Source organism: Callorhinus ursinus, unplaced genomic scaffold (genome assembly GCF_003265705.2).
Source record: "Callorhinus ursinus isolate GAN/ISIS: 27379988/994484 unplaced genomic scaffold, GSC_fseal_2.0 scaffold9, whole genome shotgun sequence".
NCBI lineage: Eukaryota > Metazoa > Chordata > Mammalia > Carnivora > Otariidae > Callorhinus > Callorhinus ursinus.
Genome location: NW_027397071.1, coordinates 22,000,833 through 22,016,468, shown reverse-complemented (window position 1 = coordinate 22,016,468; position 15,636 = coordinate 22,000,833). Strand labels below are relative to the sequence as shown.

The window sequence follows — 15,636 nt, the reverse complement described above, 5'->3', positions numbered from 1 at the left end:
ACATTATATGTTAAAAAAAAAAAAATAGGAAGGGAAGAATGAAGGGGGGGGAAATCGGAGGAGGAGACGAACCATGAGAGACTATGGACTCTGAAAAACAAACTGAGGGTTCTAGGGGTGAGGGGGCTGGGGGATGGGTTAGCCTGGTGATGGGTATTAAAGAGGGCACGTACTGAATGGAGCACTGGGTGTGATACGCAAACAATGAATCATGGAACACTACATCAAAAACTAATGATGTAATGTATGGTGATTAACATAAGAAAATAAAATTTAAAAAAATTAAAAAATAAAATACTGCTTGTCTTATGTGCTTGATAACAACAGCTCCCTATGAGGTAACCAAGGAGAGGATTATTTAAATAAAACAGGTGTGAGAGGAGTATGTGAACTAGAAAACCGTATGCAATCATCATCGCCCTTTATAAGGAAAACCAACTTGCCAAAGCAAGGATTACAATCCCTTGACATGAAGGTGCCTCATCTACCTCATCACAGTGATCAAAACAGATTGAGTCAGTGTTCTGTCGTCAAAGTAGTTAATAATCCCACTAGACCCTAGCACGTTAAACAATATCCGTGGCATTACTGTGATCAGTTCTGAGGGCTGCACTCTAAAAGGGCCACTGACAAACTGACATCAGTTTCTAGAAGAGGCAAATTGAATGGAAAAAAATCATCCACAGCCCATAAGGAGAGACTGGTCAGCCAGGAGTGGCTCTATATAACCTAGAAGGGACTGTGGGCACAAGAGAAGAAACAGGCTAGTACCATCTGAAGTTTTAGTTGAAAGTCCTATAGCAGTGCCTGGCTGGCTCAGTCAGTGGAGCACACAACTCTTGATCTAGGGGCTGTGAGTTCAAGCCCCACACCTGGGTGTGGAGATTACTTAAAAATAAAAATCTTAGGGCGCCTGGGTGGCTCAGTTGGTTGGGCGACTGCCTTGGGCTCACTCAGGTCATGATCCTGGAGTCCCGGAACGAGTCCCGCATCAGGCTCCCTGCCGAGCAGGAGCTCTCCCTCTGGCCCTCCCCCCTCTCATGCTCTATCTCATTCTCCCTCTCAAATAAATAAAATCTTTAAAAAGGAAAAAATAAAATAAAAATAAAAATCTTAAAAAAAAAAAGTCCTTAGAAGAGGAAGTCCATCTATTCTGAATGGCACACTGGAGATTCTAGGGAGACGTACTGGATGCATGCAGGAATGCAGAGAGCGCACGGGAGTGCCAGCCAAGCACAGCCGCGGGAGACCCATGAGAAAGCCTGCTGGAGAACATTCTCTAGCTTCGGAAGGAGGCTGGCTGGGTCTTGAATTTGATGTTGCTGCAGAAATCCTGCTGAAAGGGGACTGTCCCCGAAGCCCCACGGGCAAAGTAGATGAAAACAGAGATGCTCTTCCGCGCTTTGTTTCCTTGTCGCGCTTCTACGATTTGAGGCTCCGCCTGGCTCCCCACTCCTCAGACCTGCAGACCTCGGGCATTTTTACTGCCATGTACAACTCCAGGCACTTGCGTCCTCAGCGGGCATCCAGGTGCCTTCTCCATAACCTGTGAGTTGGCACGTGGACAGCCTGAAAAGTTGTCCTTTGTTTCTCTAATCACAAGGGACATCATGGCAGTGACCTTTCCATAGCACTGGAATGCACTCACTCCTCATCAGTGATATAGCAAGTTTGCTTCGGAGGGTGGGTCTTGTGACCCGAGGGGGCATGAAATCCACCTCCAGGGCCCCAAGTGGACACTGCACTTGCAAAGGAACTCGCCTCTCCTGACCCGGGAAACGCCCTCTGTTCCCGCACGGCTGACCACATTCATCCAAGCGCTCCCAGCTGCCCACCCCAAAGGTGAGTCAAACACACATCACCCCCTCCCTCTGAGCTCCCGATGGGCCACGGGCAGAAAGTGGGCTGAGGAGAAGCAGGACGCCAGGCTTTCAGGCAGCCTTCGGTACATCGGGAGCTCCTGCTGGGGGCCCAGCTAGATCTCATATCATGAAGGCCTTTTCTAACTACAGTCGAGTCTGTCCCTTTGAGAGAGCTGGCTTCATACCACCAGGGAAGAACAGAGCTCAAATACCTCACTTGAAACAGGCTGGATGCTGGCTAGTGAGATGTCACAGGAGTCTTCCAGAGACATTAACCGCAAGATACCAGAGCCTTTTTCTCCCCAGTGAAAATTAGATACGAAATTTCCATCAAAAAGGACAGAATTTCACATTTCCTCTTTTTAAAAAATTTTTATAACTTATATCATGAAACAGCATATGAAGATATAGGACTCTCCACCTGTTGAGACCCCAAGTAAAAAGGTTTTTGGTTCACTTTAATGGGGAGTACCAAAAAAAATGAAGTCAAAAGTAAGGTTCAAATACCTTCATGTTACCAAGTCCCACACAACTGCCACTAAAGACAGGATAGATACAAACTAGGGTCCAAGCAATAGTTACATGTGACCACGGTTCCCTTTTCCAGTCCTGAAGTCCAGGAGGCCCCTGCGATGAGGTCACAACGGGACAAGGCTACCTCCCCATTCTACCCGACTGTAGCGCAAGCTGAGAGCAGGGGAAAGAGACGACCAGCTCCTCGGGAAGCAGAGTGCGCGCAGTCTCTTGGGGGGCTAGGTCACGAAGGCATGCTAAAGACATCCAGGCACAAAAACAAAATAAACCCAACTTTGCATCCCTTCCTGATCAAGGGCCAAGGGAATGAGGAGAGCGAGCGGTGCACAGGCTGCAAAGGGGCCTCGGCAGGACGCCAGGCGAGAGAAGCAGCTGAGCCCGCATTGAACCAGGGCCTGGCCCCACCCCCCGCACCCCCCCCCCCCCCCCCCCCGCCCCCCGCTGGCTGCACCCTGGCCGCTCGCAGCTCCTCACAGCCCTGGGAAGACAAGGGCAGAAGCACAGTAACACCCTTCTTTCCCAGGAGAGGGCGAACCCAACAAGGGCACGGGAGAGGTCTCCCCCACCTCAGTTGTTTCCCCGCCCTCTTCTGTGTTCCTTCCCCGCTTTCCACGGGAACCTTCTTCCCTCGGTCCCACTCACCCTGCGTATTGAGCCCCCCCCCTTATTTGGTCCATCGATGGGCACAGACCACCCCCCATCCTGTCTGAAACAAGTGCATCTTTTTTTTTTTCCGAGTATAGCTGACACGCAGTGTTACGCAGTTTCAGGTGCCCAGCACAGTGACCCCCTACTGCTCTACACGTTATGCTACACTCACCACAACAAGCACACATATATATTTTTAAGTAATCTCTACAGCCATCCTGGGGTTTGAACTCACTACCCCAAGATCAAAAGTCGCACGCTCTTCCAACTGAGCCAGCCAGCCGCCCCAACAGGCACATCTTTGATTAAACCTGCTGCCAACTTCCAAAACTGTCCTGTTTCTCTTTCATTTCATGACAAACCTCTCCATTTAGTACTTCTTCCCAACGCCTCTGGAAATTTGCTCTACTGAAGACCATCTCTCAAAAGGTCACCAGGGACCCCTCATAGCCAAATCCAGCAGTGTGTTTCTGCAGCACTCCAGAAAGCCCCTCCAATCTCGGCTCCTGTGGCTTCTTGTTAAAGGACATCATCCCCGAGCTTCCCTCTCTGGTCTGCCTTCTCCCCTTCCCCTTGAAAGCTGCCAATTCTCCCTGAGTTCTGGCTTCTGATTAAAATAGTGAAGAGCATGGGCTCCGGAAGCTGAATGCTCAGGTTGGAGTCCCAGCTCCACTGTGCCTCAGTTTCCTCACCTGTAAACCAGAGATCATTAACAGCGCTTACATCAGTTGCATCAGAGAGCTGATGGGAAGAATCAATGACTTAATTCACGTAAACCATGAAGAAATCAATAAATGTCAACCCTTATATCCTTCCATCTGTGCTCTGCTGGCCATTCCTGTCCGGATACCAAAAAGATTTCCTTCTTTAAATTCAATATATCGTACAGAAAAATTGCTTGACACTATGTGATAGCCATTTTTTTTTAAAGATTTTATTTATTTGACAGAGAGAGACACAACGAGAGAGGGAACACAAGCAGGGGGAGTGGGAGAGGGAGAAGCAGGCTTCCTGCTGAGCAGAGAGCCCAATGCGGGGCTCGATCCCAGGACCCTGGGATCATGACCTGAGCCGAAGGCAGACGCTTAACGACTGAGCCACCCAGGCGCCCCTATTTTATAGTCATTTTGATAAGAAATCATTTTGATGCTGCCTAGGCTTTCTATTTCAAAAACCATTATCTGGGGTGCCTGGGTGTTCAGTCAGTTAAGCATATGCCTTCAACGAAGGTCATGATCCGAGGGTTCTGGGATCGAGCCCCGCGTTGGGCTCCCTGATCAGTGGGGAACCTGCTTTTCCCTCTCCCCGCTCTGCTGCTCGCTCTCCCTCTCTCTCAGATAAATAAAATCTTAAAAAAAGAAAAAAACCTACTCATTATGAAATAATTTGTAAAAGAGATGCCCCCACCTCACTCTGCTGCCAACTCTCACCTGAGTGGTGGGGTGGCAGAGAGAGTAGGTGTCTCAGATGTCAGTGGCTCGTGACTTGATAATAATGAACTAAAGCAAGTGACCTGAATTTTGACAAGGCCACTCTGATATAGTTTTGTTTTGTTTTTGAACATCAAGAGGAGAACCACCTTCCCTTTCATACCTTTGGTGGGAAGTATGAACTGATTTTTCTAGAAAGCCATTTGATACTACCTATAACACTTTTAAATGTTAGGTCAAAAGTTATGCACTTTTCCTACACAAGTACTTCTGAAGGAAATACCCACCAGAAGGAAGGTAATGAATAAACAACGGGGATCCATACAATAGACTCTAATTCAGTTCTAAAATGGTCGACTGATATTCAGAGTTGCACAAACAGTTGGGTGGGGGTTAAGGGATACAGGATACTTTCACTACTTCTATATTCTGGTACCGTCTGCATCCTTCCCAACAAACATTTCATTCACAAAATCAGAGTAAAAAGAGAAGAGCTTCTCATAGGCAAGGAAGATGGTGCCATACCGAGATGCCTTGTCGGAAAGTCACGGGCTCCACAAGGCTTTGGACCCAGGTCTGACTCCAAGGCTACATCTTTTCCTCCACTAGATGTTCTCCTACCCCCACGCTCCTAAACAAGCCCAGATAGGAATTCTCTATCCAGTCACAGAGCCGACAGCCCAGAAAGCTGTGCCGCCTGCAGCAGGAGGAGGAGCCAGCAGCCTTAGACTCTGTGTCTTCCCCTAGAGTCCTTTCAACTCACGGAGAAGCAAGGGCGCATCCACCACCATCACCGTATCAGACCGATGCACATGAACCGGCTGCAGAGCTCGAGAAAAAACGTTGATTCAAACCAGCCCATGGGGACTCTGCAGTCTCAGAGGGCGTCGCCGGTATGGTTCAAAAGTTCATAATAAGATATTTGGCAGAGATGTCTCAGACTAAAAACACTTTAACTCCTCCACCGGCCCTTATAAAAAGAGCCTCCTACGACATGTGTGTTTTAGAAGGTGCTGTAAGTCGGAATGCAGGAAAGGGTGTCAACGGTGGAGCGGTCACTGGAAAGAGGAAAAGAAGAAAATTAAAAAAAAAAAAAAAAAAAAATGAAGCCCAGAGAGGAAGAAACTTCAAAAGGAAAGCCCGGCTGGCAAAGCACGCATATGTGCGTGCGTGCGTGCGTGTGTCTGAGGCGAGGTGGGGCTGAGGGACTGATACAACCTACAGGTCTCTCAAGAAAGGTAAAGTAAAAGCAAAGACAATTGCCCTCCAGTCTTCAGAGCAGAGAATGGGCCCATTGAGGGGAAGGGATGTGGCCATATGTGAACTCTCGAGAAAGGCCCTGGAGCTCCAGCTTAGCTGCTAAGGGCCAAGGACGCAGACGAGCTCACAATGTGATGTTTAACGTAAGTATAACTTCTATACTCGATTAGAACTATGATTGCTGTTGCTATTTTTGCATTCAAAGTGGAATCACATGTTTGAGTGAGGAGAGACTTACTACACATGGTATTGATTATTTTCTCTCCTATTTCCTCCCATGTGAAACAAAAGGAAGGAGGGGAAACTGCACTGAGGAAGCACACACTTGCTCTCCCCCCACCCCCACCCCCCACCCCCAGTGTGGAGGCTTGTGTAGCACCAAGCAGGCTGAGAGGCAGGGGACAACGAGGAAAGATCAGTGTCTAAACATCTGGGAAGGGGACAGAATGAAATCACAGCCGGCTCTGTGGAGCCACTCCACAACTAGGACCCCCCAGAAATTTGTGAGGGAGAAGACGAAAATGGCCATAAATGCTTAGGTTGTGTCTCACCCAAGAGTCCTTCCAAGTCCAAAGACCTCCTCTTTTTTTTCTTCACTCTTGCCTCCAGTTCCCTGGCCTGCCCACTGCAGACTGCTGGGAGCATCACATCCTGAAGCTTCCCCTCGGCCGGAGGAAGATGTTGAAGAAGGTCCCTCCCTAGCTCACGGAGGAAAACTAAGTCTTCTGAGCTCACGGACTTACTTCACACAGGTCTAGGTGGAGCCTTCATCAGACCATTTAAAACGGAAGGCCTCCAGTGACAACCAAGATTTACACACGAAGAGGTAGGGGCACCTGGCTGGCTCAGTCAGTGGAGCTGTGACTCTTGATCTCAGGGTTGAAAGTTCAAGCCTCACAGGTGTAGAGAGGACTTAAAAAAATAAAATCTTAAAAAAAAAAAAAAAAAGAAAAGAAACAGTCCACAGTCCACTGTGGAAGAATATGAGGCTTCTCTGAAACCAAGAAATAAAAGAGCTATCTTATCTTGTTTAAAATAAATCAGTCTCTCAAGAAGAAAAAGCCAAATAAGAACATGGCCAGAATGCAAAGCTTCTAGCTCTACACAGAAGTCCCTGGCTCTGAGGGCACCGTGGACAGAATGAGAACAGGGTTAGAGGCCCTGGGATTTCACAGAGGGAGCAAAGGCCGCCAGGGGAAAGAGTCTTGGATAAGGACTCCGGGGGCAAATCCTTTTCCTGACACAGAAGCAAAACCCAGAGATATTGCTTGGCACCGTCGTCCCTTATCTGCCAGATACAAACAGATTCCTGAATGAATGTCCAAGTCCTGGAGATAATCTCACTGTCTAGAAGATAAGAGAAGCTCAGAACACAAGACTGAACCTAACCGGCAGGGAACAAGCCAGCAAAGCGGAACAATGGCTAACATTGACATAATGTGCACTTTTGGTTCCAGGCATGATGGATGCTAAACACTTTACATGCATTGTGTACCTTACTTATTTCTCCCAACAACCCTATAAAAGGTAGGTATTCCCATATCCTTATTTTACAGATGAGACACGGGTTACTTGCCCAAAGTGACCAAGTCAGGAGCAGGGCCAAAAATTCCAACCCAGACAGGCTCCACAGTCCACGTTCTTAGCCACTAGGTTCTACTTTCTCAGGACAAGAACCTGGAGAAGATGAACAGACATCTTCAAGTTCACAAGGATTCCCCTGGTCATCTCTTCATAAAATTTGCAACATATTTTTATATTTTTTTAGAATGATTGCCATCTCCTCCCCCTCCCCAAACTGCATAAGCCTCAGGCCCCACAGACAGGCAGGATCTACTCTGGGCTCAGGAAATCCTTACCCAAAACCCGAGCACAAGTACATATGAGGGACAGCTAAGAGCCCTCTATGGCCAGGAATTTAGCATTAAGTAGAGCCAATGCACGTGGAGTATATGCTATAGGAGTCTAATGCCTAGAATAAAATGAAACTCGCCAAAAAACTAAGGACAAGCCCCCTCCCACCCCCTAGTCGTACCGAGAAGGTGAGTAAAGCATTTTCTCATTCTCCTGGGTATAATGGTAAATGGCTGAAAAACCAAAACCATCCAATTGTGCTTCATTTTTTAAAAACATTACAGATAATAACTGTGGTTCACAACACACTTTTAAGTGAAAACACTCACCAACCTGGAAGGGAAACAGTCTGGGGAGAAAGGATGCGCCTCTGGTTGATGACTATAGCAGCAAGATCTTCCTCATCAAGCTTATTATTTTTTTTTACTAAGGCCTACACCCAATGTGGGGCTCCAACTCATGACCCCAAGAGTCACATGCTCCACCGACTAAGCCAGCCAGTGCACCGTCAAGCTTACTTTTGAAATCTAAAAAAGTGGATAGAGACAGACAAATAATACAATTTCCAAGAAGGAAAGAGTGTAAAAAGCTGTGGGTTAGGGCTCCTGCGTGGCACAGTTGGTTGGCCGTCCGACTTTTGGTTTCGGCTCAGGTCATGATCTCAGGGTGGTGACATCGAGCCCCACAGCAGACTCTGTGCTCAGCAGGGAGTCTGCTTGGGATTCTCCCTCTCTCTGCCCCTTCCACGAGTGCTCGCTCGCTCTCTCTCTCTCCCCCTCTCCCTAAAATCAAAAAATAAAAAAAAGCTGTGGGTCACAGGACAGTGAGTTTGATAATAATCTTCATTAAAATTCCACAGTAAAGGGACGCCTGGGTGGCTCAGTCGGTTAAGCGGCTGCCTTCGACCCGGGTCATGATCCCAGGGTCCTGGGATCGAGTCCCACATCGGGCTCCTTGCTCAGCAGGGAGCCTGCTTCTCCCTCTCTCTCCCTCTGCTTGTGTTCTCTCTGTCAAATAAACAAAATCTTTAAAAAAAAAAAATTCCACAGTAAAGAAGTTTCAGCCTTTTGGGGCGCCTGGGTGGCTCAGTCGTTAAGCGTCTGCCTTCGGCTCAGGTCATGATCCCGGCGTCCTGGGATCGAGCCCCACATCGGGCTCCCTGCTCCGCGGGAAGCCCGCTTCTCCCTCTCCCACCCCCTCTCTGTCTCTGTCAAATAAAAAAAAAAAAAATTAAAAAAGAAGTTTCAGCCTTTTAAAGAGGAAAGCATGGCACCCCTTCTCAAGTTAGCAAATGTATTTATTTTCTTTAACTGTTTTGGTGAAGAGGGGGGATGTCCCACCCAGGTGAGCTAAATGATCACTTTGCAGGTGGTCTTTGGGACATGCTAGCATCCCGCAGAACCTTCCAGAGGGGACTTCTACTGTTCCTCCCTAATTTGGGAGTCTAAGGAAGAGCCTCAGGGACAACCCTCTCCAGTCCCCTCCCTCCTCAGGAGCTCCGTACTATCACTTTGCTATTGCTCAATAAACACTGCTTGGCGCCTGGGCGGCTCAGTCGGTTAAGGGGTTAAGGGGTTAAGTGGTTAAGCGTCTGCCTTCGGCTCAGGTCATGATTCCAGGGTCCTCCGATTGAGCCCCATGTAGGGCTCTCTGCTCAGCGGGGAGCCTGCTTCTCCCTCTCCCTCTGCCGCTCCCCCTGCTTGTGCTCCATCAAGTAAATAAAATCTTTAAAAAAATAAATAAACCTTGCTTTGCTTCTCAGCAACAACAAAGGAATTATCTTGGTAATAAATTTTCTAATGTAATATTAACAAAACAAACTAAAGAAAAACAAGCTGTAAAAAAAAAAAAAAAATCACCTGATCCTTCCAAAATATCACACTGCACTACAAAATTATTTTACGAAGAATACTCTAGCAGGGTTGGTTTCCAATTTTTAAAGATAGTAAAATCTACTCCTGACAGATAAATTCATTAAATCAACATATATTGAGCACCAACTACATGCCAAGTTATATTCTAAAATATAGATTTTGACATATCTCATCAATGAATAAGACCGGAACCCTTAGGGCTGGTGGAAAGAGCCAATAAACAAAAGTTCTGAATTAAAAACCTATTTCTGTGGGAGCCTGGATGGCTCAGTAAGCAGAGCATGGACTCTTGATCTTAGGATCATGACTTCAAGCCCCACAATGGGTGTGGAGCAAAAAAAAAAAAAAAGCTAAAGCTAAACTCATCTACGTTTTCACCATGATTCTGGTGCTCTACTAGCAAAACAAGGCAGACCACCTTAGGGTACAACTACAGCTGGAGTCCACCATCACCCTGGGGTTACCTTGACCAGGAACACTCTTGGAGCAACTGCTTGTCCAAAGGCAGGCAGGCTGGCAGGACTCATGGGACATTTGGTCCTATTTAATTATTACTCTATGATTGTTTCACTTACTCTTCAGTGATTTACAATTTTAGTAAGTCTTCCAACATGGTTTTTAGCTGTTGAGGGCTGCCATTTTGTAACCAAGAAGATTCTGTGAGAAGTACTTTGCTCAAATTATATATTCCATGTGAGCAGAAAACAGTGAGAACACACATTCCAATCCCATTCTTCTTAATAGTTCAGATAGACTCCCCCCTAAAAACATCCTGAGGTAAGATAATTTCAGCTCTACCCACTCCCCCCACAACTCATTTCCTCCACTTTCCCTGGGACCTCTCAGCTCCCTACCCCAATTGTTGTAAGACTGGTGAGGGCGTGCCTCCTTGCATCCTCAACTTTACAAGGAACTACCCTGAGCCCAACATCTTGTTCAGAGCCAAGCATCAGGAGATGCTGTGCTTCCCCTGAGGGCCTGTCCTGTTTTCTCACAGCTTAAGGGGCACAGAGGTGTATTCCTTCTCATTCTGGTCCTCAAGATGCAGTCAAGGGTCTGGCTCACCCTGCAGAATACATGCAAGACCTTACTACTTTATGAGTGTCTACCTACCCCACTGAGCTGTCTACACCAGCTTCTGTGCTGTCCCCGACCCTACTACTCTATTATGATCTTTATAGATCCAAAGTTACGGACTCCTGTTGTTTAAAGACGTTCAGAGTCCATGCTGAAGGATTCTACTTTTTAGGCTGTTTTCAAACTTCTTGCCCATTAAAAAAAATAAAAAGTTTGACATGTTTTGCCATGTATTATCATCTTGTCAAAAAAGTATCTTAAGCTTACAGATTTTTCCCTGAAATTTTACTAATTAAAAGTACTTAAGATCAAAGGCTTCCTCAATTCATTGATGAACTGCTTTCACAGCTGGAATATAAAAAGACCAAAGTCTTATTTAATAGAAATGGAATACTTACAGAGGCAGTGACAAGCCTAAGAAATAGATTACCGGGGCGCCTGGGTGACTTAGTTGGTTAAGCGACTGCCTTCGGCTCAGGTCATGGTCCTGGAGTCCCGGGATCGAGTCCCGCATCGGGCTCCCTGCTCAAGCGGGGAGTCTGCTTCTCCCTCTGACCCTCCCCCCTCTCACGTGCTCTCTCTCTCTCTCATTCTCTCTAATAAATAAATAAAATCTTTAAAAGAAAAAGAAATAGATTACCAATTTTCTATTACTAAGAACTAATAGCTACAACACAGTCACTGAGGACTTACTACAAACACACATCTCAATGCAATGTTTAGGGGTGGTAACTATCATTCCCCCCATTTCACTGATTAGGAAACAAGGACAGAGATATCCACTAACTTGTCCAACACCATACAAGGCAGTAAGTGGCAGAGCGAGGACCAGAACTGCTCAACTCCAAGGTCCATTCCACACTGCTTCCTGAGGAGGTTTCTATTTCTTCCATTTTGTTACATGAAGTTTTAAAAGGGAGGGGGAAAAAAAAAACACCTTACATTTAAGCGACATATCAGTTATGCAATACATAAAGAAAAAGCAGGAAGAAATCAAAAGGTGTCCAAACCAAGCGATGTCAAAGTTCATGTTCCATATACCCACTCCACTGTTGGCTCTGTGTCCTCAGCTGAAATGCAATGTCTCACACAAAGGCCTAGCAAACATGGATATTCGATTTCCAAGCCTAGAACAGATGAGAACAGCATTGTGTGAATAATCACAGTGTCAAGAAGTGACAGGTGGACAGTAAAAGTGGGGAGGGTGTGGCAGACAAGAGTGACTTCACTAAGAATATCCCTAAGCACTTCACTAAGATACCACTTTTAGAGTTAAAATTCTTAGAATATTCCAACTTTCTTCTGTGATCGTGAGCAAATCACACCCTGTCTGAGCTTCACCATCCCGACCTGTAAATGATGTTAGGTAGCCCCAGCAATCCTTTCCACCTCACCGGGCTGCTGTGCTGTTAAGATCAAAAGGCTTCCTATGAAAGGGTACTGTCCGAAGGGCCCATATAAATGAAGGGAGTTGTTAAAATTCGGCTTTGGTGCTTAAAGGAATAAACCCACAGTCACAGAAACCGAAAGCTATAACAACTTTCCAAAGGCTCTGAAAACTGAGGTTTTACTGTTTTTAAAAATGTATAATAATTACAGTGATCCAGCCTCAGTCTCTGCATTTCCTTCGTCGGTCTGCTCAATAAAAAGTAGGAAAAGGGCAGAAGCTGCTTCATTAGTCAGCAAAAAGAAACTAATATGGATATTAACATCCAAGAAAAATAAGTCACTTGAAGGACTGCCAAAGTTATCAGGACCTCATTTACAATGCAAAAGGTAGAGACTCAACTGCCAACGGCCAAGAATCACAAGGGCGAATTAAAATTAATGTGCACAAGCCAGGCCAGGGTAACCCATCCAACAGTTTGGACTTGCCGATTTCCTCTGAAAAGAATCCTAAAGCTCCATGTGTAAGCCTTGGAAAGAACCGAACGATCAGACACAAACCACTTAGTTTTCTGTCCTCTAAAAAAAAAAAATGTTCAGGAGACTGTGTTCTAATAAGGGCAACACACTTGACAAGGTAAAGGACCTCAACGTTCCAATTTTAGATTCGGGGACTAAAATCAACGCTTCGCTTCACCGACTGTGCAGAATTTCTGAACAACTGAATTATGCTGCGCAGGCTACAGCAAGGGTGAGAAGAGACAGAACTACCCCTTGGGGTTTGACAACGGCGCGCTCCATTGCCTCGCGACAATTCCCTCCACACCGCAAACACCCCCAGCGCTGGGATGTTACAGCGCCGACAATGGCAGCGAATTCTACCAGCGGTCGGGCGGTGCGGTGGCAACGCGGACATGCTTCGGCTCCCGGGAGGTTAATGGGAACTAAACCGCAGCAGCCCTCCTTTGTGGCGCTTTGGCCAGAACAGCAGAAAGGAGACAATGAGCGTTCTGTGCGCAGTTCCGCGCCGATTGGCTGCGCTCTCCCCCCAGAAACCCCTGATGTCATGGGCTTGGAATGCAGGGAGGGAGGGAGGGAGGAAGGAAGGAGAGGATTTGGGGAGGGGGACGCCTCTCATCTCTTTCCCAGACCAAAAGTCCCAAAGATAAACCCAACGCATTCTTAGGCTGCGCAGTGGCAAAGCCGAGAGTTACCAAAGCCAAATCACTCCAAACTACAACCCGCCTCAGCAAATATACCCCAAACAAAAGCAACCCACGAAAATATCCTTGATATCGTTAAAGTCTAATGTACTACAAACTTCTGTTTGTTTGTTTTTAAATCTCAACTCTACAGCAGATCTCACTCCCAAAGCGGCGCGCTCAGGCTTTGTGTGTTTTCTGCAGCAGGACAGCAGAAATCTGCCTCGAGGCACCGCGATTCGAAAACTGGGAAGGGTCCTAGGGTCCCTGGGGCCCGGCGGACCGCTCAACGCTCCCCTCCCCGGGAAGAAGCAAGGAACAATGGGGGGCCCAGTTCGGCCACGTAACCGCCTAACTTCGCTTGTGGCTGAATTCAGCCAGGGGTTGGGGTGGGAGCAAACGCTGGGTCGGGCAGCTGCCCAGGCCGGGGCTGCGGCTGGGTCCCCAGCCGCGCCGACGGGCCCCACCTAAGGGCGAATGACCAGGCAGGAGCGCCCCCTTCCCGGAGGGGCGCGTCCTGCAGCCACGGACTGGCTCCGGTAACTGCAAGCTGGCGCTGCGGGATCCCAGGAGCCCGGGAACTCACCGCCCGCCACCGGTCCCAGCCCGCGGCGCTGAACAAAGCCGGGAGAGCGCCCGGGGGCCGGCGCTTCGAGCCCGGGGACAGGACCCGGACGCGCCGCCACTCTCGCGCCGCCCCGACGTCTCCTCCCTGCAAAGCCAGACGGCCAGGGCGCGCAGAGGCGAAGCGCGGCCCAGCGCCGCCCCAGTCCCAGAGAACCCCGGGCGGCGTCTAGGTTCCCACCCCTCGCCCAGGGCGGGGACCCCTCCACCCGAGCCCGGGCGTACCTTGTTCTTGACCTCGGCCGAGAGCCCGTAAGAAGGACCCTTGTTGAAGTGGGTCATGGTGGTTAGGGCGACGGGAAGAGGCTGCGCTCGGGTCTGGGGGTTTCTCGTACTCGCTTTCCCCGCTCCTGGCACCGAGGAGTGGCCGCAGCGCGAGATGCTCGGAGCTCGCTCCCCTGGGCGGCGTAGGAGACGCCCAGACGCGGCGGCGGGGCGCGGGCGGTGCCTCGGCAGCTCGGTCCGACTGGGTCCCGCAGAGCCTCCCGCTCCGCTGCTGAGTCCCCCACGAACTGCCCCCACCGCCTCCCCCGGGCCTTCAGGGATTGGCCGACGGGCCGGGCCAATGGAGAGCCGCCTCCTCGCGCTGCTCCGACGAGGGGGCGGGTCGGCCAATTGAAGGGCCACGGGCGCCGCGCTCTCTCCCCGCGCGGGTCTCGGGCCTCCGCCCCCGTCCTCACGCCACGGAGACCCGCGGCAAGGGGGCCCCTCCTCCCAGCTGGGCCGAGGGCTGGGCGCCGCGGGCGGAGCCCAGGCCCGCGGACTGGAGCCGGCCCAGCCCCGGCGTCGGGCGCTTGGGGGCTTCCCAGCGGCCCAGAATGCACGTCAACTTCCAGGCATTCGCCGCCGCGCTCGGGGCTGGCGGAGGGAGGGAAGCCTACCGGGGTCTTTTCCCCGGCTCCTGGGCCAGAGCGCTCTGATACGGGGCAGGGCTCCTCCACTCGCTGCCTGGAACACCACGAGCAGCCTCGGAGCCCCTGTGCCAGAGAAAGCGGGAGCGGGGTGGGGGGCAGGGAGGGTCCTTCGACACCTGCTCCTTCCTCCCTACCTCGCAGCCTCCCACACCTGTTGGTCTGACCTCTACCCCGCTGCCGCCGCGGGAACAGCCAAGGCTTTTGGCCAAATTTGAGCTCACCCTGTCTTTAAACCTCTAAATGCAGTGAGGAAAAAACTGGGGACTGTGCCATGGCAAAGCCTGGGGCATTTCAAGTCCTTTTCTGGATTCGCACGGCTCCTTTTTACAAGCATCTGTATCCGGAGTTCAGCTAGTCCAAACACCCAGGTGGCTGTTGCTCTACTTTTTAAATTTTGTTTTTAATCTAGAGGGCTCTTTGAATAGGAGACCTTTGAATAGAGATAAGTATCCTCCTTTGGGCCAGAAGCGGCCTCCATTCTTTCATGGTTCTGCTTCCTCCCCACCACTTTCTTTCCTCCGATCTCCAAGTAATTTGATACATAGGAGGAAGGGAGCATAACTTTGATCATTCGTCTGAGCTCCTAGCACTGTACCAGGCGTCTTCCAAACATTATCTCATTTACCCCTAGGAACAGCTAGTAGGTGGACATCATATCTGTTGCAGAGATGAGAAAAATGAAACTCAGAGACCTAAGTATCCTGGCCAAGGTCTGCCCGTCTGCAAAACTTCACCTCTTGTCATCACTTTCCTGGGCACACCTAGGACATGTTTCCACCCCTGAGATCCTAGTATAAGAGTTTTGTTTAGCAAACCCCAGCTACTGTGCCAGAAGAGATCATGGAATCGGGAGAAGAGAAGCCGTTTAAACATCTTACCGCAACTGAGCCATCCTGGAACAGGAATGAATAAGGGAACTTTAAGAGAAAATGAAGAAAAAGCCTATGGACTTTGGAATGCCTGGGGGTGGG

General features: G+C 49.1%; 1 protein-coding gene across 4 annotated transcripts in view; it reads right to left on the bottom strand.

Moving 5' to 3' along the window:
• Positions 1-14,181, bottom strand: part of CNN3 (calponin 3) — a 30,020-nt gene extending 15,839 nt beyond the window's left edge. The window contains exon 1 of one of the 4 annotated variants that reach the window (XM_025872237.2): positions 13,977-14,181. In XM_025872237.2, coding sequence (XP_025728022.1) covers positions 13,977-14,033 — 57 coding nt within the window. In that variant the 5' untranslated portion in view covers positions 14,034-14,181. Of the gene's footprint in view, positions 1-11,326; positions 11,345-11,584; positions 11,602-13,713; positions 13,732-13,976 lie in introns of those variants that run through there. The other 3 variants (XM_073896274.1, XM_073896273.1, XM_073896272.1) reach the window with 3 other exon arrangements.
• Between the last annotated feature and the right edge of the window lie 1,455 nt (positions 14,182-15,636).